Below are 27,330 nucleotides of genomic sequence, written 5' to 3'. Positions count from 1 at the left end.
AGGGATACGTGGAAGCAGTTCAGAGGCGAACTACTAGATTCGTTACAGGTAGGTTCTCTCCACCCTTGAGTGTTGCGGAGATGCAGTGCGAACACTACTGAGAAAATTTAGTGAACCCGCATTTAATGGTGATTGAAGATCGATTCTGCTCCCGTCAACGTACTTCTCCCTTATGGACCACAGAGTCGTTTCACGTTCACTCCCTCTATTTGCGAATGGAATATGGAAGGAAATGACAAGTGGCATAGCGTACCCTCCGCCAGGCACCATACAGTGCCCTGCGATGAACATTTGCAGATGTAGATGTGTAGGTTTTTTTCAGTTGTGCTTGCTAAATATTTATACAGTTGTCTTGCAATCACTCCACATAGAGATCTTCCAATGGTATCCTGCCGCTTGAGGAATCGGAGGTTAACATATCGCTCACTTTTAGTGATATGGAAGATGATTATACGACGGTGAGTCAAATGAAAACCTTAAATACTTTTTTAAATATTATTTATCGTGCAGAAGTGGTACAAAGCTGTATCACGTTTCACATAATCTCCCCTATGCTCAATGCAAGTCCTCCAGCGCTTACAAAGTGCATAAATTCCTTTAGAAAAAAACTCTTTTGGTGGTCCGCGCAAACATGCATGCACCGCGTGGAGTGCCTCTTCATCAAAACCTTTCCTCCCATTGCGTCTTTGAGTGGTCCAAACATATGGAAATTACTTGGGGAAAGGTCTGGTGAGTATGGTGGATGAGGAAGACTCTCAAAATGCAGGTCTGTGATTGTTGCAACTGTTGTACGGGCGGTGTGGGGCCTTGCATTGTCATGTTGCAAAAGGACACCTGCTGACAGCAATCCACGTCGCTGTGATTTGATAGCAGGCCGCAGATGATTTTTTTAGGAGATCTGTGTATGAGGCTCAGATGACAGTGGTCCCTCTAGGCATGTAATGCTCCAAAATGACGCCTTTTTCGTCCCAAAAGAGAGTCAGTATAACCTTCCCTGCTGATGGTTCTGTTCGAAACATCTTTGGTTTTGGTGATGAGGAATGGCGCCATTCCTTGCTCGCTCTCTTCGTTTCTGGTTGCTGGAAGTGAACCCAGGTTTCATTCCCAGTAACGATTCTTGCAAGGAAGCCATCACCTTCTCGTTCAAAGAGCCGAGGAAGTTCTTCACAAGCATCAACACGTTCTCTCATTTCAGGAGTCAGCTGCCGTGGCACCCATCTTGCAGACACTTCGTGAAACTGGAGCACATCACGCACAATGTGGTGTGCTGACCCATGACTAATCTGTAAACATGCTGCAATTTCATTCAGTGTCACTCAGCGGTTTTCCTTCACTATGGCTTCAACTGCTGCAATGTTCTGTGGAGTCACAACTCGTTGTGCCTGACCTGGACGAGGTGCATCTTCCACAGAAGTCACACCATTTGCGAACTTCCTACTCCATTCGTAGACTTGCTGCTGTGACAGACATGCATCACCGTTTTGAACTTTCATTCGTCGATGAATGTCAATAGGTTTCACACCTTCAATACGCAAAAACCGAATAACGGAATGCTGTTCTTCCCTGGTGCAAGTCGCAAGTGGGACGGCCATTTTTATACTCATCCTGGGACGGTATATGTGCATCTGCACTATGCTGCCACCTACAGGAAATTCTGCACACTGTTTGTAACACCAATTTAAGGTTTTCATTTGACTCACCGTCGTAGGATCGAGTAATATCTTCCCAATCCATCGCTTGTCATCCTCTCCTGCATTATAAGTGTTTTACTGTTTTTCTAGAAGTCATGTGTTGATAATTCGTGATTTAGTTACTCTTTTAGAGAAACTTATTGTGTGTTACCTGCATTGAGAACACATGTGAATTTTGTGAATCATATAAATTTAGTGATTACAGATATGAGGGATCAACCTCATAATACATCTTTGGTTATAAGCTAAAATCATACATATTATTTAATTTTTGGACATGTGTCATTCTGCGACACATTCCACCGTCGTCAGCCCCCCCCCCCCCCCCCCTACTGGTAAAATGCTGTTTAGCTTACTGTCATCACAGGGGAAAGAAATGAAACTCGGTGACCACAGATCAGTTCATGCTTGAAGGGCCCGCTAAATGCAATACATCAAAAAACTACTGACCGGTCGGATTTAAATAAACTGGTACAAACACACGGCTAACGGTGGAATCATTAATTCTCTTATGCTAATCATCGGAAGTAGGAAATGGATGTACAATAGTTTGATTTAATTTCTTAAACAATTTTTTCACCTTAGTTCCCATATTCTATGAGTTTACACATAAGATAAAAAGTACCTTACTCCACGTTGACTGTACAGATTATAGACTGCATAGATTTCGTATTGCTTCACCGTCCGTCCACAGTAGAACCTCGTCATCCTATCAGTTGAGCAATGATACGCGAAGCAAAGGATAAACACTGTACTGAAGAAGACATCCAAGGAGTACGTTGTAATGACTTGTATACACGTCAGATGTATTACATCACAGCACGTTCTCATTCTGTTCTGTTGGCTGCATTCTTCTTTTTGTTTCGGTGACTGTTCTGCTAATGCCTTCTGAAATAGATTTAGGATTCTGGGGAAATAAGATAATAACGCCGTTCCCCTAGCGTGAGGTCGAACTCAGAACATGATAATCCTGAACACAAGGCCACCCAGTCTAATATTTACACAAAAGTGTAGGTAGCTCTGAGAAGCAGTACATCAGTTTAGCGTTGTCTCGAATCTGATGCAACGAAAAATGATTTCTCTATTATCAGTATTGTTTTGATTTAATATCAACAGGACGAACAACGGTCGATGGATCAACACTCATGTTTCCTTGTTTAGGGCTAAATGGTAATGGCTGCAGTTATTTTTATGGTGCAACTTTTGTAGAGGTCAACCATTCGTAATGCGCTTGTGTCTCCTTTATTGTGCAGACTGAAGAAAGTCTGCTTGCCCCTCACAGCAATTTAGGCACTTTTTATAGCGTCTTCTGATTTATACTCTTAATTTCGGACGTAAAGGCCATTGGTGGTGGCATTTTTTCCTATTTTTTCTCCATACTCTTATAGCTGTCCTTATTTTACAAAGAACTACAACTATTCGCAAATAAGTTCTGTCTCGTGATAGTTTTGCGAATTTTGTGTTCGTATCCAAGAACTTGGCAACACAAATTTATAGTTTGCACATTGTAATCGTAGTACCACAACTTTCTAGAAATTAAATAATAATATTCAGCAGATCCATTTACATATGGGAGACTGCTGGGAATAGAGATGGTCAAACTTGATATGACAAGAAAATTTTTGTCTATTAGTACTAAATCGCCTTCGTACAATCCAATGCTCACCTTTTTGGGTGCAGTTAAACGACTTTCAGACAGCACGTAAAACAGAGGGTATTCATTGACTCTTCGCCATAGATCCGCAAGCTATTAGGTAAGTAATTTTCGGAAAACAGCAGCCAGTGCTTTCATTAAAGTAAAACTTGTAGCAAAAGGCAAGAACTGGAATAACTGTATGTGAAAAAATTGCCAGCGACATTCTCCTGTTTAACTTTTATATACAAACGAATCATTATAGTGGGATAATTACGTCGGTCCCACGGAAAAGGAAAGGAAAACACAGGGAGTTATTTAACTGAAACTCATATCGGTTTTACAAGTTACTGAGGTTAACTTCCACGTGGAATACAGTAATACCAAATGCATGCAGTGGGAAGCAACAACAAGGGAAGGTCTGGAGACCAGATGGCTTGCAGGCAAAAGGGCCTTTGTCATGGTCGCAGTCACGACTTTGGTGGTGAAAAACACGTCTTCGATAAATTCAAAACATTTGATGGAATATTCTGCACTAATTCAGGAGGATTAAATCAATCACTTTTTTCCGACTAGGTCAGCGAAAAGAGATCATCGACTGCAATAAGCTGCTAATACAGTAGCTCCACTAGATGAGACTTAGAGCTGTGAGGAATATGGAATCATGTCCTGTCAATAACCTGCTTCACAGAAGACACAACTATCCTAATGATGGCCTTACTGACTGGACGTGTATCTTTCCTTTTATCTTATTACGTGTTCATGGATACTGAAGTTTTTATTTATGTTAAATTAAAAGGAAGGGCAGCGTTGGCCGTAATATTGATGTTTTATTGATAGCAGAATCGAATGTCGATCACATGGTGATCATCTTCAGTGCTGTACAAATTAAACTCAGATACTGGTATCAAATTATCAATAACCGAAACTGAGAAGCGATCACAATTGTGATAACTGAAGATTATCACCATGTGATCAAAAATCGATTCTGCTATCAACAAAACATCAATATTACGGCCAACGCTGACCTTGCTTTTAATTTAACTTATATGGTCGTTGTGCACACAGCATTCCATGGAATCGCCAATCAATTTTTATTTATGTATATCACAGACAGAACAACGTGACTAGTACATGGACAAGTAATAAAAATTTGCGTTTTAATAGACCTAAAGCAGAAATTTTATGCATGTCCATTTTCGTGAAAAAAATTGTATTCATATCGTTGGCGCTCCAAATAAAGCCGGCAACTGCGGCTGGGGAGGGCTGAGAGCGCAAAATCACAATAACCAGGTCGTCCCAAGTGCTCAGAGCATTGTCCCTACTGACGTTGGATATCCCATTGGCGCGCATGCCAGTGTTAGCTGCCTCCTGCCGTGTGACGACGGCTTAAGGCAAAATGATGCTTTCAGGACAAATAAATGAATGTTGGGTATCACTTGGTTAGAGATGGGGACTCTATAGTGGATGTGTAAAGGTTTCCCAGCGAAACCTGTGCAGCATAGTCGAAACAACTGTGGCAACATGTGGGCTCGATGTCTCTCCATGCCCTTTCCATATTTTTGGAGCGCTGAAGAATAACATTCGTAGCTACGAGCTTCGTGGCTTACCGACCCAGGACGTCAAGGGTGAGTGGTGTGTTAAGTACCCAAGCCTCGTGCGTTCATGTTGTGTCGTTAGTTTCGGTGGTTCGCTGTTGGAAAGCTTTTCCTGTGAGCAACACCGAGTGTTTGTAGTGGTGAAATCGAGCCACCGTGCGGTGGAATTAACTATATTGGTTCACTACAATTCAAGTGCAACAGCGGAATTTTCTGCCTTCTGGCCGTTAGTGTTCTGGTTACCTGTCGTAGCCACTGACGTAAATTCAGGCAGTGTTAGTTTTTGGTGAAGTTAACGATATTACCTTATTTCAAATTCAAGTGTGCCACCTGATTTTTCTGCCTTGTGGCCGTTGGTGTTCTGGTTACCTGCCCTGGCCACTAACGTAATTTCAGGCAGCGTCCTTCCCTCACTTGTTGTCGCTGTCCAACATGGTGTGTAGTTTTGACAACTTAATACATATTTCATTGTGGATAATCACGTCCGTAACTGTTTGGTCTTTGAGTCTTTATGTACCGATTGGTGGCTAGCATGTCGTTTTGTCGGTCGGTCCGCGACTGTCTCTTCATTGGGTTACCGACGGATCAAGTGTAGTTGGGCCCACCGCCTCCCTGGAGGCGTCTGAGTGCCGTTGTCTATACTGTCCTTTTCATGGGTGTTTTATGGCCTGTTGGTAATCTATTATAGCCAATGGATTAAAAGAAAATAAATTATTGTATTTCATGTAAATCAATTTATGTAAATTTATGTAGGCCCTTAGCCGCTTAAAACCTTATTCTCAAGCTTTTTCATTTAGTGTGTGATCGACCATTGAAAACTTAAAAGTTGAGGTATTTTTGAATTTTTGGAAATCAACTGTCGGACTAAATCAACCCTTATTCTCAAAATTTCCCCTTAAGGGAAAACATTGCGGCCTTTTGCCTTAAAAGATTACGGTAATACCTATTAAAATTTAGAAATTTAATTGTGACCTTCAGCCGTTTTCATTGCACCTTGTATATGTTTGCTCTATCGTTTGCCTTGAGGCTTCATTATTTTATTTGCAACTGCATGTCTTCAGTAACCTGAAATGTATCTTGTTACTTTTTAAGATTTATCGTTTGGAGGCCATCAGCCGTGTAAGAATTGGATTTTGAAACCCGTAATTATAAAAGTTCGGCTATGTGCCGTTTTGGTTTAAAGGTTTTATCAAATATCAATGAATTACAATTCTGAAGTGAAACTGACCGACAACTTTTTTTGCCCTTTCCACAATAGTAATCACCTGTTCTGCCCTGCGGGTTTAACGGGCGTCTCACTGGTACAGCTACAGTAGAAAATGTGCACGCCTGGGTAATATCATAGCCCTGTAGACAATTGCAAACATATTTCCCTGAAGGCATTGACCATCTTGTATCACAGCCGTATCTATCATGTGCAGTGGATCGACGAATACATTTGAATATAAATACTGTAGGTGACATGTCTATATTTAATCACTTCTGTACGCCTTATGTGAGTTTCGGGTCTTATACTTTTTTTCAAATGTCGGAGGGTACAGTAGAAATCCTGGAATTTCTATATGTGGCGCAACGCTACTGCTCAGGGTTTAAATAGCTGCGTCACTCATTCCAGTTCCTCGTCCGTTTACTGATCCAACGACACACACAGTGCACGACATGTCACATATCAGTAGCGTTATTGGCTGTGTCCAACAAGCCATTCCTTTGCTATATCAGACGTCTCATCGCGTGTCCCTTAGCCTCGACGACTGACATAGTATACCCACAAGTTGCAGTCATCATTGCCGTGTCTGCCTGCGGTGGAGAACCGTTCCAAATAAAGCAGGGCCAGTCCAACTGCGGGATCACGAGACGGAGCACTCACGTAAACTTGTCGACGCTACTGCCTGCCTGCAGACACCTCGCTAATGGCTAATGAGCGCGCACTGGCGTCGTGCGGGCGCCGGGGACCACCCGGGCAGAAATACTTTCTCAGCGGGGGACGGTGTTTATTTCCGTGCCCGTCACAGCCAAACATCGGCGCCCTTAAACTGCGTGTTTTGTGATAGCAGGCACGCCCTCCTCTGTAAACACACACGCACGAGAACCTTCATCAGTGACAAAAACAAACAGCGGAAGTCAATAAAGAGGACTTTTACGGCTGAAAGACCGTACGTACTGGCGCACCTAAGAGACCCGAATTTCGTTTTAATACAAACATTTTCCTGGTAATTCGGAAGCGTCATTACAGCTTTTCAACATCGTGTACAGTAATTACAGAACTTGTTTGTCAGACATGATAAGCGCACTTCCTCCCTCTTCTTCTGACGTCGCGAGGCGTAGCAGTAGCACGCTATTTAGGACAAACGGAGTTTTAGAACCCGTCCGGCCATACGAACTCGGGTTTGCTATCGGTTCACTTAGTCTAAATTCAGATGTAACGCGCGTTAAAGCATGGTGACACGCGATCCAATTTCAAAACAGTTGAGATTACGAGCGGTAGAAAGCGAACTTCTCTCGCAGTGTTACTGTTCCAGGAAGAAAGGAAGATTAGAGTTTAACGCCCTGTCGATAGTGTTTTCACTAGAGACTGTCGGTTTCAGATATCTTGCAAGCGGCGAGTGGCGGAGCTACGCTATTCATATAAAACTGGAAAATCGGCTGTGTCTGGGATAATTTGTTAAGAATACGAAGTTATATGGATTACACTGACGCTGAGATGCCAACACCAGATGATTAAAAATGTAGAAAAAATTTCAAGAATCTGAACAGTAGCATTGTTTCCTCATTGCATCGGTGCTCTCAGTTCTAAACATACCGGAATACAAAGTACAGAAAACACTCGAGTTTCTTATAAATATTTTTCTGCATAGAACTCTTAGCTATCATTTTATGAGGTAAGATGTTCACGCTTATAAAACATACAACTACTCAGAAATTTTTAGATATTCCGTTCTATATGAAATACTCTGAGCATTTTCTGAATATGCCGAGAGAAAGATCTTTAACAGCAAACTACGACATGGCAGTTCCTACGTGATAGCAGGTGATGAAGTCTATGACCTGATGGACAACTTAAAGTGATCATACGGCGGAAAGCAACTGACTTATGAAAGGAAAAGACAGTTAACTATCGGCAGATTCTAGCGGCTAGGTATGATGAACTTGCTTTTGCTTAAGTGTGTAAGAAATGCAGGATACAACATTGCTCAGTAGCTTTCACTGTGGATTGCGCCGAACACATTGTGAAAACGATTACAGTTCTTCAATGCAATGTTGTAATTACAAGTGGATTTAAACACGAAGACATCTTAGAAGTATAAATGCTACTCGCAATGCACGGCCCTTCGTGTTTAATTTAGCAACTATTTTGTCAATGAAGGCAGGCAGACTTGAAGGTACACATCGTACGGTATTACCGAAAGTGTGCTTCTTACCCATATTTCTCGTTCTTTCTTGAGTCACTTCCCTCACAGAAGATGAAAACCAATTTCTTACAAGCTTCCCGTTTCCAAAACGCTATTCAGATGCTATAGTCAATATTGCTGGCCTTTTTTCTAATTCGTCAGTTAGTAACTCAATGACAATATTCTCGCCTTTGATTTCACCAACTTTTCTCAACGCCCAACAAAGAAAAGTAACAGAAACACGCACAAGATGGATTTAGTCACGACGGAAAAGCTCCGTCGATTGAACAGCGTAAGGACGTCTCTCTCTTTCCAGCCGCCCGTTAACGCACGCTCATCCGTGAACGCTGACGCAGGCTCATGTGATCGATTGGAAGTTGAGTGTTAGGTGTCTAAACGCGTTTTGAAATCACGCGTCAGCTTTCTGTCATCTGAACTCATTCCATCCCGAAACGAGAATGCCGGTATAGGTTCATTAATTCGTCTGTCATATGATTACTTCTACTTTTTTTGCCCGGCTGCAATAGTGCCCGTTGTTTAAAGAAAATTAAGCCAAACAAAACCAAATATCAGTCTTTCCTTTTCTCTTTCAAACTATAGAATAGCTGCCGTCGTACTTTAACTGTATAGTCAGCATCAGGCTACCTTCTATTAGAAATGTGGGTGCACTCAAAGACTGTGATTTATTTTTTTTTTTTGTCATCAGTCTACTGACTGGTTTGATGCGGCCCGCCACGAATTTCTTTCCTGTGCTAACCTCTTCATCTCAGAGTAGCACTTGCAACCTACGTCCTCAATTCAATTATTTGCTTGACGTATTCCAATCTCTGTCTTCCTCTACATTTTTTGCCCTCTACAGCTCCCTCTAGTACCATGGAAGCCATTCCCTCATGTCTTAGCAGATGTCCTATCATCCTGTCCCTTCTCCTTATCAGTGTTTTCCACATATTCCTTTCCTCTCCGATTCTGCGTAGAACCTCCTCATTCCGTACCTTATCAGTCCACCTAATTTTCAACATTCGTCACTCGTCAAATGCTTCGATTCTCTTCTGTTCCGGTTTGATATGACTCTTAAATGTTAGGGCACGGCAATCAATCGTCCTTTTCCTGCACATTTTATTCGGAAGATCAACGCATGTTGACTCAAGAGTTTTGAGAGAACTGTGAGAGAAGCACAGACAACACGGGACTGAGGTACTAAAACATGGACTGATACTACGAAATGATGCACTGACAATGGCTAGGTACTAGTCGAATTATTTGCCGAATAAAACCTCCAAGAAAAGGATGGCTGATTGCTGTGCTCTATTATTTGAAGGTTAATTCAGCATTCCGAAAGACGTAACTTACAAATGATCCCATTTTATAGGGAACTGATATGTACACATCACTGCACAAGAAAAATTATTGTATGTTGGTGGCACATAGTGTGGCACATACAAAGACTCAGCTTAAATAAAACATGTCAACACTTTTTTTTCAATCTGAATTACGGTAAACATAAAACAAGGATAGATGAATTTTGCTGTATAGGCTAAGGGAAATAGCAAGCTGTGACCAAAATAGAGTGTACGTGAAATGTATACTGGCAATAGCAGGAAAACAGTTTCCGAAAAGAGAAATTTATTGCACTGAATACTTATATAAGTGTTAGGAAATCTTTTCTGAAGTTTTACGTCTTGAACATAGACGATCAACAGTGCAGACTAGAGATGAATGGTAGTTTTTGAAATTTGGTGCTACAGACAAATGCTGAAGATTGACGAGGTTCTGAACTGAATTGGAGATAGAAGGTATTCTAGTCACAGCTAAAGGCAGGGACCAGTTGGTAGGACTCGTCGTGTCGTGTCCTGGAGTTACCACTTTGCTAATGGAGGAAGTGTTGGAAGTGAAAATTGTAAAAGATCAGTTGTTATCTACAGTAGGAAGGTTCAGATGGATGACGTAGTTTCGCAGAGATGAAGATGCTTGCTTAGAATAGGTTAGCGTGGAGAGCTGCATTAAACCTGTCTTTGAACTGAAGACAACTTCAACAACAAGATCGTTTTAGTCGGCAGCTCTGGAAAACGCTCGACGGGAAATGTGACGGATGTCCATGAGTTCGCTGAACAAGACATTACATGTCGAATGGGAGTTAAGTCATGTTTCAATAAGCACTTTCTTCAAGGTATTTCAAACTATTCGAATACAACATATGGTCCAAAATGCTTCTAGAAATCGGTGTTCTTGCTGACCAAAAAGGTCAAACAGAGGTGGTACAATGGTTCTCACTCGTATTCGAGAGCAGTGGTATCGCTTTAATTTAAAACCGAAACTTCCAGGCCATGTCGTCATCTGCCTTGCTGCGTCATACGTCGTCCACACACCGCTCTCCCCACCGTTTTGCCGAATTTCCAGACGGTGGAGGTGCTACTTCTCGCTCAAGCAGATCCTCTGTTGGCATCATGAGGCTCGGAGCCCTCCGTCCCACTTCTCCCACCAAGCGCAAGTCCATACCAGTAACGGTAGTGGAAGACGGATCCTGCGCATAACAGCGCTACATGCTGACCACTCTTGTTCTACCTATGTGATGACGATGGGGCGGGAAGGGGGATGGGGGAGGCGTGGGACCAATCTCCTTATTGTTCACGCATTCTCTCGCCTTTTTGCCTTCTCCGGGTAGCCTATTTGCTTTACTGTTTATTTTTTTTCTATAATGCAAACTTGCAAATAAACATCTTATGTTAAACAAAGTTCGTCCCTTCTTAAAGCAATGATAAATTTCCATTCACAGAAAAATGTTCTTCTTCAAATTAAAATTTTGATCTGTGTGTACAACATAAACTGCCGCTGTGTATCTGCTTCTCAGCGAGGATAATCGAAAAGTGACATTCTTCTTTCTTGAAATTAACATTCTATAAAACCTTCTTTATAAATGTCAAATTTTTATGGTCCGTGAAACGCAGTATGCTATTTAGAAATGAAATATTTTCTGCGGAAACCTAAATAATTCTGCCCGAGGAAAGTAAATAATACCTCTTTGCTAATATTTTGTCCGTATGAGTTTCTGCTGAAAATGTCTGACAGATTTGTTTAAGAATTTTCTAAATCCTGTATTGACCTGCTGGTTTGAGTTTTTCTATGTACTTCGCAATTTAGTGAGTGACTTATGTTGTTGGGAGTCTGTGGATATGCTCTTAAAATTTCAGTCTTCTTCTTCTTCTTCGGCTGCAAGAATAAATATATTTTTCGGTTGTTAAAAGTATGGGTTGGATTTTTTTTTTTTTTTTTTTTTTTTTGCGGAACATCTTCCTTTGAATTTTGCATTCTTCTTTTAAGATATCTTCCAGGTCGCCTTTTCAGTTGAGTGTAGTCGTTACATTACCGTACAAGGCTTCAGGACAACTTTGTTACAGCGCCTGACTTTGGTGTGTGTGTGTGTGTGGACGTGCATTTTTTTTTTTTTTTTTTTTTTTTTTAGATGTTGTAAGCTCTACTGTAAGTTCTCCTAAGTTTTTGCATGAAAATTTTCTGTGGCATTTTCTCTCACCCTCTAAGTTTAGGGATTTCGCGTAAGAAGTTGAAGTATGGAAGTCTCTCGAACTGTTCATATGTTGTGATGAGTTTTTGAGTAGGATGTTTTGAGCAGATGTACTTACTTTTCTGAAGTATACCCGGAGTCTAATTCTTTCAGGGCATTTCTTGATAGTTTCTGTCCGATTGCTGCCGTCACGCGGTCTGCTAGTATCGCCAGATGGCTTGCGAAAGCTAGGCAAGAATGTGGATGTTATTTCTAGAGCTTCTAAGCAGTATAAGTTTCCAGTTGCTTTGGTTCTTAAGTTGTTTTTCCCACTACAAATGTGAACGTATCAAAACGAATAGCCTCATTTAAAAACTAAATATTCAGTGAAAGAAACATATCAGAGGCAAACCTCAAAAAACTCCCAAAATCTCAAAAGATTTAGCTACGTTATTACAAACTCTACGTGTTCACTACCAGCAGGCAGACAACGTGTAGACGATACGTACATTCATCTTCAGCTCATTTAAAGCTGTATGTACCGTATCTAAAATGACGGACGTCACTCCAATTCTGTTCTTTTCCTCAGCTCATCTAAGTCACGAGCTGAAGGGGCGAAAGAAACAGTTCCCTTCACATATTCTCACAGGAAACCATAGCATGGGATCAAGTCTGGAGATTTTGGAAGGCAAGAGCGTAGGGCAGTGTCTTGAAGTCCCGTAAGCCTTATCTTGTATTGAGGCAGTATCTGATCGAGGAACTGTATCTCATCGAGGAACTGTATCTCACTATAGTGCCAGTAAGGAGGGGCTCCGTCCTGTTGGAATTTGAAGTCTTTAATGCTCCTCAAGTTGTGAGAAAGGCCACGTGTCCACCATTCAAAGATTCCTCACCCAATCACCGTGTGTTCCTCAAAAAAGGATGGCCCATAAATATTTTCACAAGAATCGGAAAAAAAGAGAAATCGCTCACTTTAGACAAGTTCCTTTTATGCTCAGCAATTGCATGAGGGTACTAAAGTCTGTATCAAAGGTCACTTCAGTGTGTGTGTGTGTGTGTGTGTGTGTGTGTGTGTGTGTGTGTGTGTGTGTGTCATCAGCGTTCTGACTGGTATGGTGCGCCCTCCCTCCCGCACGAATTCCTCCCCTCTGCCAACTTCTTCATCTTCGAGTAGCACTTATAACCTACGTCCTCAATTATTTGCTGGATGTATTCCAATCTCTCTCTTCCCCAATTGTTTTTACTCTCTACAATTCTCTCTACTAGCAAGGGGGCTAATTTCTGATACCTTAACGCATGTTCTATCATCCTGTCCTTTCTTCTAGTCAGTGTTTCCAACATATTCCTTTCCTCCAGGATTCTGCGGATAACCTGGTTATTACTTACCTTCTCAGTTCACCTAATCTTCAACACTCTTCTGTAGCACCACATATCAAAGGCTTCGATTCTCTTCTTTTTTGGTTTTCCCACAGTCCATGTCTCTCTGCCTTACAATGCCGTGCTCCAAACGTACAGTCTTAGAATTTATTCTTCAAATTGAATCCCATGTTTGATACCAGTAGACTTCCTATATCCTGGAATGCCCTCTCTGCCAGTGCTAGTGTGCTTTTTATGTCCTCCTTGCTCCGTCCGTCATGGGTTATTTTGCTGCCTAGGTAGCAGAATCCTTAAATTCATCTCCTTCTTGATCGTCAGTGTTAATGTTAAGTTTGTCGATGTTGCTATTTCCGCTCCTTCTCATTGCTTTCGTCTCTCTCTGATTTACTCTCAACCCATACCTGCTCTCATTAGACTGTTCATTCCATTCAGAAAATCCAGTAATTATTCTTCAGTTTCACTGAGTATAACTATGTCGTCAGTGAATCTTATCATTGATATTCTTTCACCTTGAATTTTACTTCAACTCTCGAACCTTATTTTATTTCCGTCATTGCTTCTTTGATATATTGATTGACAGTAAACTGGCCGGCCGCGGTGGCCGTGCGGTTCTGGCGCTGTAGTCCGGAACCGCGGGACTGCTACGGTCGCAGGTTCGAATCCTGCCTCGGGCATGGGTGCGTGTGATGTCCTTAGGTTAGTTAGGTTGGAGTAGTTCTAAGTTCTAGGGGACTTATGACCTAAGATGTTGAGTCCCATAGTGTTAAGAGCCATTTGACCATTTTGACAGTAAACTGCATCCCTGACTTACACCCATTACAATCAGAGGATTTCGTTCTTGCCTTCCACTCTTATTATTCCCTCATGGCTACTGTACAAGTTGTATACTACTCGTCTTTCCCTATATCATACCCACATTATTGTCAGAATGTCGAACATCTTTTACCATTTGGCTTTTCCGAATGCTTTTCCAGGTTGACAAAGCCTATGAACCAGAATTGATTTTCCTCCAGTATTGCTTTCATTATCAATCGCAACATCATAATTGTGTCTCTGGACCCTTTGCCTTTCCTAAAGCCAAACTGATCGACATCCAAAACATCCTCCATTTGATTTTCCATTCTTCTGTGTACTATTCTTGTCAGCGACTTGGATGCACGAGCTGCGAATTGGATGGGTGAGCCTGTTAAGTTGATTGTTCTGTAATTCTCCCATTTGTTAGCTCTTTCAGTCTTCGGAACTATGTGGATGATATTTTCCCGAAGGTCAGATGATATATCGCCAGACTCACACGTTCTACACATCAACGTGAATTGTCGTTTTGTTACACATTCTCCCAATGATTATAGAAAGTCTGAATAATGATATCCATCCCTTCTGCCTTATTCGATCTTAAGTCTCATAAATCTCTTGTAAATTCTGATTCTACTAGTGCATCTTCCATGTCTTCTGTCTTCTACACCGATTCCTGTTTCTTGTCGTCAGACAATCCTCCACCCCCCCCCCCCCCGCCCCCTCACAGAGTCCAGCAACCTATCCGCCCTCTCCTTTGCATTTAATAGTAGAATTCCCTTTGCACTCTTAGTGTTACTTCCCTTGATTTTAATTTCACGGAAGATGTTTTGACTTTTCAATATACTGAGTCAGTCCTTCCGACAGCTATTTCTTTCTCGATTTCTTCTCATTTTTCATGCAGCCATTTCACCTTAGCTTCTCTGCACCTCTTATTTACTTGATTTCTAAATGATTTCTATTTCTGTATTCCTTCTTGCATCGATATACTGAAGTATTTAGCGTCATATCAGGTATTCCAATTTTTCCATTTGCGCTGTGATTTGTCTTCAGTCTACTTCACCTTAACGTTTGCTGAATTATTTCAATGATCAAATTAGCACCCGACTATGCTGATCCAAGTTTTCCATGATTTCCTCAAATAGCTCAAGGTGAATGCCGGAATGGTTCCTTCGGAAGAGCACGGACGATTCTTCCACATCCATGAAATACTTAAAGCCGTCTGTAATGAACGCGGTCCCTACGGAATGTTAAAGCCAAATTTTTCTTCTTCTTCCCACTAACCAGTGACGAATATTTTTCGGCAAAGGCAGATCAATCCCTAAACTTCCATTACATTCACTCTGGGCTCTAAATTCACTCTGGGCTCTAATCACTGCCTCACTCTTGCTAAATTGTAGTACACGAAATGCCTTCTGTTGAGCAAACGCCATCTTGCTACAGGACGACTGAGCAGACGCATCGATTGGTATATATGGCGATTCTCTAAAACTCTAGGACATGCCTGTCCAGTGAGCACATATTTCCCGTCCAGCATGGTGCCTGGTTCCTAATTATTACACTCTACAATCAGGTCATTCTTTTTGACACACCCTGCATGTAAACACTTCTGCTGGATTGTTTGAGGGTGAGACTGGGGTACCTTTGAGCCCCATGACCATTCCATCTCTCTTATCGATCCTTCTCTGGGTTATTAGAGGAGAATGGAGTAGTTACCTGTATGTGGAAGACAGTGTCGGGCCAGAGGGAGAGCGTGACGCAGGTGGAGTCGGTGTAGAGGTTGCCGGTGATGCCGCCGCCGTCCACCTCCCAGGTGACCAGGTACTGGTGGCCGGCGCGCCGCTGCCGCTCCGCCTCCTTGGGCGGCACCCGCCACGACAGCTCCGCGATCACCAGCACCCCCTGGTGGATCAGCGACTGCACCCGCACCGACCACACGCCGCCCTTCTGTCGGAAGGAAACACAGCGCCGCCACGGCGTCTCAAGAACTGAACGCAAGTCAGGTCAGACACTCCTCCCACCTAAGCTAGATGAATGCTCTCGAGACATGTTCAGTAAAGTGTGACGTTATCAAACCGGAGCTCGCGATCTTATTCAAATACCGCAAAATGGGGTGAAAAGAAACAAAGTCTCACTGCTGTGGCCTTGTAACATCAACCAAAATGGCCTCGCTGTGCTGGTACCGCTAACTGCTGACAGCCAGGAGAAACTACAGCTGTAATTTTTCCTGGGGTCATGCAGTTCTATTGTATGGTTGAATGATGATGGCGTCCTTGTAGGGAAAACACTCTGGAGGTAAAATAGTCCCTCATTTCGATCTCAGGGCGGAGACTACTCAAAAGGATGTCGTCATCAGGACAGCGTGGGATCCTAGAGCCCATATCGCGCAGGTAGCTTAGAAAACTTAAAAGGCGAAATGGATAGGCTGAAGTCACATATACATAGAAAATCAAACAGGGGCACAGCAAGAGTAGGTTTAATAATGATCAAGAATAAAGGAATGCGGGTAAGCTACTATCAACAGCATTACGAACGCATCATCGTAGCCATAATTAACACGAAGCCAACACCTTCCACAGTAGTACTGGTTTATATGCCATCCAGTTCTGCAGACGATGAAGAGATTGAAGAAATGTACCAAGAGATAAAAGAATTTATTCTGATCGTTAAGGGATAAGAAAATCAAATTGTGATGGGGGACTGGAATTCAATAGTAGGGAAAGAAAGAGACGGAAAAATAGCAGGCAAGAGGGGAAAGGAATTCAGTAGAAGACGAATGGGTAGATCTGAGATGAGTAGTGAAGACAGCAGAGCATCAATTAGCCAAAAGACAAGGTTTATAAACTATAGAGCGCTGCAATTAATCTTCCTTTTTTTGCATGTTTTATTTGTCAAATCCAGATTTCGGCTAGTGCCTGGCCATTATTAATACACTGTTTTCTAGTCTCGATGCATGTCAGTTGTTCGGGCATGAGTCACAGTCCTTTGAATTGTCTGACGCCCCAACGACAGGGCACTGACATGCAGCGAGACTAGAGGAGAGTGCATTGATAATGACCAGTCACTAGCCGAAATCTGTATTTGCCGAATAAATCCTGCAAAAAAAAAAAAGGACGACTGCGACTGTTTGCTGCGCTCTACAATTTATAAATCATAAAATCGTATCACAGTCGCTGAGCGTACCCACTTTCCTAACGGAAGGTAACCTGAAATAGACAAGGCCTACTAGATGTTATTGCATATCACAGTAGATACTGAATTTAACTGACGAAAGGTGAAAATATAAAAGCTCAGAAAATAAACCGGGTAAAAGGGTATTTAGATTGTAGTCTGTATTCTGTAGGTGGAAAAGGCTATTTTTGAACTGGAGAAATTTTATTTCTTTTAGTGCTAGACTGACAGTAAGTGCAGGACGGCTAGATATTTGAAGCATACATCATTGGGGGAAAGACAGATACCACCTACAGGAAAATTAGAGGCCTTAGGAGAAATGAAAGCAGCTGTACAAATATCGAGATTTCGGATGATAAACCACTAATTGAAGGTGCTTCTTCAGAAGAACACCAACAATTTGACGTAAGTGAACAACCCACGTGGCTATGTTCTCAACCCAAGAGATTATTTCGTTATTAAAAAATATGGAAAAAGTGAGTAATCATTTAGATTGTAGTCTGTATTCTGTAGGTGGAAAAGGCTATTTTTGAACTGGAGAAATTTTATTTCTTTTAGTGCTAGACTGACAGTAAGTGCAGGACGGCTAGATATTTGAAGCATACATCATTGGGGGAAAGATAGATACCACCTACAGGAAAATTAGAGGCCTTAGGAGAAATGAAAGCAGCTGTATAAATATCGAGATTTCGGATGATAAACCACTACTAAGCAAAGAAGGGAAAGCTGAAAGGAGGAAGGAGTATATAGGTGGTTCTCACAAGGGAGATGAACTTGCAGGCAGTATTATAGAAAAGGAAGAGGAGGTAGATGAAGGTGAATGAGAGATATAATAGCGCGAGAAGAATTTGTTAGAACACTGAAAGACAAATACCGAACAAGGGCCCTGAAGTAGGCGTAATTTCGTCAGAACTACTGATAGTCTTGGGAGAGACAGCGATGAGAAAACTATACCATCTGGCGTGCAAGATTTTTGGGATAAGCGAAATACCCTCAGACCTGAAGTACAATGTGATAATTCGAAAGAAAGAAGGTGCTGACGTGCGTGAATATTCCGAATTATCAGTTTAATAAGTCGTGGTTGATAAATACTAACACCAATTATTTACAGAAGGAGGGGAAAACTGGTAGTCGACCTCGTGGAAGATTAGTTTGCAATTCGAAGAAATGTAGCAACACGTGAGGCAGCTCTCACATCACGTCTTACCTTAGAAGGTAAGGCAAACCTGCGTGTGTAGCATTTGTAGACTTAGAGAAAAATTATGACAGTGTTGACTAGAATACTTTCCTTGTAACTCTTAAGGTACCGGGGCTGGAATACAAAGAGCGAGACGGTATTTACAACCTGTATGGAAACGAGACGGAAGTTGTAAGTGTCGATGTTCATGATAGGGAAGCAGTGGTTGAGAAGGGAATAAGGTGGGGTTGTACACTACCTCCGATGTAACTCAGTCTGTATACCGCAAGAGCGGTAAAGGAAACAAAAGAAAAATTTGGAGCAGCAATTTAGATTCAGGGAGAGGAAAGGAAAACTTTGAAGTTTGCCGATGAAATTGCATTGTAATTCTATCAGAGGCGGCAAAGCATTTGCAGGAGGAGTTTAACGGAATAGGTAGTTCAAATGGTTCAAATGGCTCTGAGCACTATGGGACTTATCTTCTGAGGTCATCAGTCCCCTAGAACTTAGAACTACTTAAACCTAACCTAAGGATATCACACACATCCATGCCCGAGGCAGGATTCGAACCTGCGACCGTAGCCGTCGCGCGGTTCTAGACTGTAGCGCCTAGAACCGCTCGGCCACTCCAGCCGGCGGAATGGATAGTGTCTTAACAGAAGGATACAAGACAAACATCAATAAAATGTAGTCAAATAAAATTATTTGTGTCTGAAGGTACTAGCTTAGGAAGCTAGAATCTTGAAGCAGTACATGAGATTTGCTATTTGAGCAGCAAAATAACTGAACATGGCCGAAGTAGAGAAGATATAAAATGTAGACTGGTAACGGTAATAAAAGCGTTTCTGTAAAAGAGACCTTTATTAATATCGGAAGGTGTTTGTATGGAATGTATCCACGTAGGGAAGTGAAACATGGACGGTAAACAGTTTAGACAAGATGAGATTAGAAGCCTAAGAAATGTGATGCTATAGAACATTGCAGAAGATTAGAGAGGCAGATCGCGTAATTAATAAGGAGAATTAGTGAGAAAAGAAACTTGCGGCACAAATTAACTAAAACGAGAGGTCGGCTGATAGAACCTAACCTGCGACGTAAAAAGATAACCAATTCAGCATTGGAGGGAAGTGGAGTGTGAAAGTCGTGGATCTGGTTAGTTACCATCTGTTGGTGTCCCTCCACGACACCAAGAGATGGCAACTAACCAGATCCAGAAGAATGAGTTGCAGTAGTTATTCGAATAGGAGGCTTGCACAGCATAGAGTAGCACGAAGAGGTGCGTCAATCCAGTCTTCGTAATGAAGACCACTACAGCAACAGAAACTAAGGTGTGAACATCAACTGAAACAAACACCCAAGAAAATTCAGTGCTACTGTGTTGAAAGACAAACGGGAATATCGTTCAAACATTTTTTTTGTTTACTACGGTATGCTGATGATTTTCACTTATGGACCGTCTGACAGCAACTGAATAAAACACAATTTTAGTGCCATACGCGTTTCGCCTTTATTTTCTGCAAGGCATCATCAGTGGCCTGTAATATGTACATATGTTAGCTATTTTATTTACATTTTTGTCAATGTGCCTATAGGTTATAAACAGTTCTGGTGGTTGGTATTTCCTATTAAGTAGTAATGTTTTGAACTGTACTTACAGGTTGCGTAGACAGTTTCTTACATATTACGCTCCTGTAAGAAACTGTCTACGCAACCTGTAAGTACAGTTCAAAACATTACTACTTAATAGGAAATACCAACCACCAGAACTGTTTATAACCTATAGGCACATTGACAAAAATGTAAATAAAATAGCTAACATATGTACATATTACAGGCCACTGATGATGCCTTGCAGAAAATAAAGGCGAAACGCGTATGGCACTAAAATTGTGTTTTATTCAGTTGCTGTCAGACGGTCCATAAGTGAAAATCATCAACATACCGTAGTATTACGCGCAACTGAGGAGGACAGGACCAAAAAATTTTTTTGTTTAGGTTGGTAGTTAGTAAGCTAGTCTAACGGGAAATTATGGATTTAAAAGTTGGCGCTGATGTTGCTTACTTCGAACATTGCTTCTACGTAATACTTATTGTTGTTTTAATTTTAACATATGATAAGAAAATTTGCAATCCCGTTTCATTAACCAACCGTTGTGTTTTTTGAAGTATGCTTTAATCTGACTTGTTCTTCAGCTAATTGAAAATTTAGGGTGGTACCTTCGGAATTTGTGGGGTGAATAGAAACACTAATTGAAGGTGCTTCTTCAGCAGAACACCAAGAATTTGACGTAAGTGAACAACCCACGTGGCTATGTTCTTAACCCAAGAGATTATTTCGTGATTAAAAAAATATGGAAAAAGTAAGTAATCATTTAGATTGTAGTCTGTATTCTGTAGGTGGAAAAGGCTATTTTTGAACTGGAGAAATTTTATTTCTTTTAGTGCTAGATCCAAAACAGACTTTAACATGTTCCTATTCATCCAAAAGACCAGTATATAAAACAAATAATAAGATTAACACTGTTGTTTCTATTCACCCCTATCTGCGTGGTGAACGGCAACCCAAATTTTTGATTCCTTTTGTTATACAAAACGTGAGATAGGTCCCTAATCTAATTATAAATTTAAAGTAAGACATGAGGTCCATAGCCCCAAGTAATTTACAAATATCTTTTTAAATTCATCAATCATTTCTTTTGAAGCTAATAATTGTTTCTATTCATCTCATTTAAAGTACACTACTTAATTCACAAATACCTTGATCCCATTAGGGGAATTTCAAATTTGTGCTTTCACCATCAGATCTTGTATATTGGTACAAAAGTACTTCTGTAGGAACTACACTATTCTGCAGTCCACATTTTCGTGCTTGGCAATGGGTTCATAGAAACACTTTCAGAGTATTTCTCGATTCTTCCATGTATGGAAAATGAACACCTAAATCCGCGCGAACTCTGGTTTGTTTTATTTTACCACGATGATCGTTTTCCCCTTCGCACATGGGAGTCAACATTACATCGTCACGTTCTGAGGAGGAAATTGGTGATTTAAATCTCTTCTATAGACGTCGGTGAAACGAAAACTTGTGTCATCCGGCATTAAAAAGCACTGATTACACCCCTTTTGTAGAGAAACTTCAAAATAGACAACTTGCTACAAACATCAAACAAAAGTATAATACAATCCTTTCACTCACCCGAAGTTGTGACAGAAAATAAAAAGTCACTGACAACGGATAACTGTTTTAATCTATTTTTTATGTCTACAATTCTCAGGCAATAGTGCAAAGTTTCGTATGCCAGTAATTTGCATGTTCTTGCCACCATGTGCACGCTTTTCAATCTCTGCATCCGAGAAGGGTCGGTACGTACAACCCAAGTGCGACTCTCCGCTGTTGTGTTCTGGAACAGGCATCGTAACTGAAACAGCTGATTCACTGTTGTATAGGTGCTGCAGAACCATATGCTTGTCGCCCTAAGTCCCGCAAATAGCGAGATAAACCTCACACAGTATCAAACCGTACTTATCTACAGTTGGGAGGCTGAAGATTGTTGAAGAAGAAACTACAGAATTTAATTAAGCCCTTTTAACAAAATAAGAGCCTCCCCCCGCTCCCCAAAAATACTCAAAGCACGATGGGATTTGACTAGTGAACCTGTAATCATAGTACCTTACCCTTTCGGTGTTTCCTTTCCATATACCCCTACAGAGCTCCATGTCTATAACTATAAGCACATGTTAGCATCTTCTTGGAATGTTTACTGTAATCGCTAAGCATGAAATAAGGGTTCTGTTTTCAAGAGGAAGAAACGTTAAGTGGTCATCAACCCCGGTGAACGTAGTTTTGCAGGAGTTTCACGAAAGCCCGGAATACTTCTGGGATGTTTTCAGATTCCTAAGTCGTAGAGACCTTGAAATGGAACTTCAAAAATCAAATGGCTCTGAGCACTATGCAACTTAACTTCTGAGGTCATCAGTCCCCTAGAACTTAGAACTACTTAAACCTAACTAACCTAAGGACATCACACACATCCATTCCCGAGGCAGGACTCGAACCTGCGACCGTAGCGGTCTCTCGGCTCCAGAATGTAGGGCCTAGAACCGCAAGGCCACTCCGGACGGCAAATGGAACTTCAGACTGGGATAATTGTACCCGGTAACGAGAACTGGAAACGTCAGCCTTAACCTGGTCCCTCTATTTCCTTCGACACATGGCTTTTGTCTTGCCTTCTTCACAGGATGAAGCAGTGTCCATTTCTTCAAAATCCCGAGTACAGTTATTAAACACAATGCTTCTTACCAACTTTGTCTTGCCTCAAGCTCACAGATTTATTACATATGATATTAATTACCCAATTTCGTGGGCTTATTTCTATGATTTCGTCTTGGTCGCAAAGTATAACGGCTGCGGTGACAGTTGCCGCTACCAAAGTGGACATCTTGATCACTCGAACAGCGTACGTGCTTATATGTGGGTGAGAATGGAATCACGCACGCGCATTTGTTGAGGAAGAAAAGTGCAGCAGCACATGCGTATTCTCTTACGCATGAAGCATACGCTGGCGCACGGCGACTTCTTGTATGTGCAAGGCTCTCTGGCGTAAACGCACTTCAAGCGGATGACTGTGCAGCTCATCCCGCCGGTGTAAGACGTGGCGGGAATTTTTGCGGTAAATTTAAAAAAAATTCCTACTTAAGTTTCACATCTGTACTCGTGTAACGACTAGTGAGGCCCAAGAGAAAAGAAGAGTGATTGCATCAACAGAGGATAGGTGTTTCTGCAAAGTAAGTTAACTGACAGATCTCCACGCGTCATGATTGGCTGACCAATGGGGAGAGCGCGAGAAAATTTAAGTGCTGATTGCCAGAGACGGCTGGAGAGTGGGGCTACACATGAGCTCAGCATGACGTCTTTCCTCCACTCTGCTTCCTAATTGTTCTCGGCACCAGCCCAGACCACCCTGAGCGTCTTGTGGTCTGTTCTACAATCCACGGTCCCGAGTCGTACGAGAGCTATTTTCAAGTTCCTATCGGGCGCGAAATGGAAACCATAGTGAAAATCAAAACTGTGTTATTTGCAACGTTTAGCTACACCTTCCAGTTACTTCTCTACATAGTCGCTATTACGACTAAGACATCTGTCGTAGCCTTGTGCACACTTTCGAATGCCAATATCACAAAAGGCAGCCATCTGTTTTTTCCGACAATTGTTTATGCTGGTCTGCTGCTCGTTGTCTGCAAGGCGCGGTTTGTGCCAAAATGCTGTCCCCGTAGCCAACGGCTCTTATGAGCAAAGAGATAAAAATCAGATGGAGCCAAGTTCGAGCTGTGTGGTGCATGATCAAACACCTACCATTCAAAGCCCTGCAGTACTGTCGTGAAGAAGGACAATCCATGAAGACAATATTCGTCTTCACTTCCTCTGAACTGTCCATCGTAGGTGAGTTTCCCGAATCGCCTAATCCACTCGTTAAGCAAGATCATCGCTTGATGTTCGCTTCCTTGTTAACCGCTTACAACATGAACGTCTGTACGTCGTGTTTCAAAGTTCCTGCACCATCGCCGCACGCTGCTGTCACGGATGACGGTTACATCATGTGGGCTCCATGAAATGAGGTGGAGCTACTCAGCATTAAGAAATCCAATGACAGCACGCGCTCCTTACTTGGCAACATCTTTACGTGCTCACTATGCCCTCAGAACGGAAAAGTGCGAGGACAGACTACCGGAGGGTGTACTACAGACACATATCTGTCCCAACTTACATCGGATACCCGCTGAGATTTTCATTTTGCGACCGACTAGACCGAAGTCCACTTACGCCGAGTGAAAAACATTTGAAAAATCAGTGTTTCATTTCAAACACTTCCTTTGAACGCCTTCACTCCTAGATTGTTCTGAAGTTAGCACTCCGCTACTGTAAGTGAGTAATAATTCATCAGGTAAACTTATTCTTTATATTGCTGAGTATGTTACACACTTTCATCTACATCTACATCGGTACTCTGCAAATCACTTTTAAGTTACTGGTATAGGGTTCATCGAACCATCTTCACAATAATTTTCTATTACTCTAGTGCGCTGAAGAAAACGGCCACCTATACCTTTCCGTACGAGCTCTCATTTCCGTTGTTTTATTATGATGACCGTTGCTCCCTATGTAGGTCGGCGTCAACTAAGTATTTTGACATTTGGAGGAGAAAGTTGGTGACTGAAATTTCGTAAGAAGATTCGGCCGCCACGAAAACGCCTTTGTTTTAATTATGTCCACCCTATTCCTGTATCATGTCAGTAACACTCCCTCCCCTGTTTCACGATAATAACATGCTGCTGTTCTTTGAACTTCCTCGCTGTACTCCGTTAAGCCTATCTGGTAAGGATCCCAGAGTGCGCAGCAGTATTTGGTTCAAATGGCTCTGAACACTATGGGACTTAACATCTGAGGTCATCAGTCCCCTAGAACTACTTAAACCTAACTAACCTAAGGACATCACACACATCCATGCCCGAGGCAGGATTCGGACCTGCGACCGTAGCGGTCGTTCGGTTCGAGACTGAAGCGCCTAGAGCCATTCGGCCACTCCGACCGGCGCAGCAGTACTCCAAAACACAACGAACAAGCGTAATGTAGGCACTCCAGTAGATCTGTTACATTTTGTACGTGTTCTATTAATAAAAGCAGTCTTTGGTTTGCCTTCCCCACAACATTTTCAATGTCTTCTTTCCAATTTAAGTTATTCGTGACAGTAATTCACCCGTATTTAGTTGAATTTATGACCTTCATATTTGACTGATTTACCGTGTAAGCGAAGTTCAACGGATTCCTTTTAGCACCCATGTGGATGAGCTCAAATTTTTCTTTATTTAGGGTTGATTGACAATTTTTGCAGCATACTGCTACCTCTTGTAAATCGTTTTACAGTTTGTTTTGGGCTTCTGATGACTTAATTAGACGATAGCCGGCCGGTGTGGCCGTGCGGTTCTAAGCGCGTCAGTTTGGAACCGCGTGACCACTACGGTCGCAGGTTCGAATCCTGCCTCGGGCATGGATGTGTGTGATGTCCTTAGGTTAGTTAGGTTTAAGTAGTTCTAAGTTCTAGGGGACTGATGACCTCAGTAGTTAAGTCCCATAGTGCTCAGAGCCATTTGAACCAATTAGACGATAAACGGCAGCATCATCTGCAAACAAGACGCCTGCTCAAATTGTCTCCTAAATCGTTTATATAGACAAGGAACCACAGAGGGCCTATAGCATTACCTTGGGGAACGTCAGAAATCACTCCTATTATACTCGATAACTTTTCGTCACTTACTACGAACTGACGGAAAATCGCGAATCCAGCAGCATAACTGAAATGATATTCCACAAGTAGGCAATGTCAATACAAGCAGCCTGTGTGGTACAGTGTCGAAAGCCCATTGGAAATCTAGAAATACGGAATAATTTGAAATACATTGTTAATGGGACTCAACACTTCGTGTGAGTAAAGAGCTAGTTGCGTTTCACAAGAACACTGTTTTCTAAATCGAGGCTGACTGTGTGTCAATAGACCTCTTCGAGGTAATTATTAACGGCCGCTCGGGATTAGCCGAGCGGTCTCAGACGCCGCAATCATGGACTATGCGGCTGGTCCCGGCGAAGGTTCGAGTCCTTCCTCGGGCATGTGTGTGTGTGTTTGTTTTTAGGATAATTTAGGTTAAGTAGTGTGTAAGCTTAGGGACTGATGACCTTAGCAGTTACGTCCCATAAGATTTCACACACATTTGAACAATTAATAACTTTTGAAATAATACACTCCTGGAAATTGAAATAAGAACACCGTGAATTCATTGTCCCAGAAAGGGGAAACTTTATTGACACATTCCTGGGGTCAGATACATCACATGATCACACTGACAGAACCACAGGCACATAGACACAGGCAACAGAGCATGCACAATGTCGGCACTAGTACAGTGTATATCCACCTTTCGCAGCAATGCAGGCTGCTATTCTCCCACGGAGACGATCGTAGAGATGCTGGATGTAGTCCTGTGGAACGGCTTGCCATGCCATTTCCACCTGGCGCCTCAGTTGAACCAGCGTTCGTGCTGGACGTGCAGAGCGCGTGAGACGACGCTTCATCCAGTCCCAAACATGCTCAATGGGGGACAGATCCGGAGATCTTGCTGGCCAGGGTAGTTGACTTACACCTTCTAGAACACGTTGGGTGGCACGAGATACATGCGGACGTGCATTGTCCTGTTGGAACAGCAAGTTCCCTTGCCGGTCTAGGAATAGTAGAACGATGGGTTCGATGACGGTTTGGATGTACCGTGCACTATTCAGTGTCCCCTCGACGATCACCAGTGGTGTGCGGCCAGTGTAGGAGATCGCTCCCCACACCATGATGCCGGGTGTTGGCCCTGTGTGCCTCGGTCGTATGCTGACCTGATTGTGGCGCTCACCTGCACGGCGCCAAACACGCATACGACCATCATTGGCACCAAGGCAGAAGCGACTCTCATCGCTGAAGACGACACGTCTCCATTCGTCTCTCCATTCACGCCTGTCGCGACACCACTGAAGGCGGGCTGCACGATGTTGGGGCGTGAGCGGAAGACGGCCTAACGGTGTGCGGGACCGTAGCCCAGGTTCATGGAGACGGTTGCGAATGGTCCTCGCCGATACCCCAGGAGCAACAGTGTCCCTAATTTGCTGGGAAGTGGCGGTGCGGTCCCCTACGGCACTGCGTAGGATCCTACGGTCTTGGAGTGCATCCGTGCGTCGCTGCGGTCCGGTCCCTGGTCGACGGGCACGTGCACCTTCCGCCGACCACTGGCGACAACATCGATGTACTGTGGAGACCTCACGCCCCACGTGTTGAGCAATTCGGCAGTACGTCCACCCGGCCTCCCGCATGCCCACTATACGCCCTCGCTCAAAGTCCGTCAACTGCACATTCGGTTCACGTCCACGCCGTCGCGGCATGCTACCAGTGTTAAAGACTGCGATGGAGCTCC

At 42.6% G+C, this 27,330-nt stretch overlaps 1 protein-coding gene across 1 annotated transcript in view; it reads right to left on the bottom strand.

Annotated features, from left to right (window-relative positions):
- Positions 1 to 27,330, bottom strand: part of LOC126412720 (uncharacterized) — a 275,896-nt gene that overhangs the window by 10,904 nt on the left and 237,662 nt on the right. The window contains exon 6 of the mRNA XM_050082438.1: positions 15,696 to 15,926. Coding sequence (XP_049938395.1) covers positions 15,696 to 15,926 — 231 coding nt within the window. The remainder of the gene's footprint in view (positions 1 to 15,695; positions 15,927 to 27,330) is intronic.

Source organism: Schistocerca serialis, chromosome 7 (genome assembly GCF_023864345.2).
Source record: "Schistocerca serialis cubense isolate TAMUIC-IGC-003099 chromosome 7, iqSchSeri2.2, whole genome shotgun sequence".
Taxonomy (NCBI): Eukaryota; Metazoa; Arthropoda; class Insecta; order Orthoptera; family Acrididae; genus Schistocerca; species Schistocerca serialis.
The sequence above is the reverse complement of the archived record's forward strand: the minus strand, read 5'-3'. Positions and strand labels throughout refer to the sequence as shown.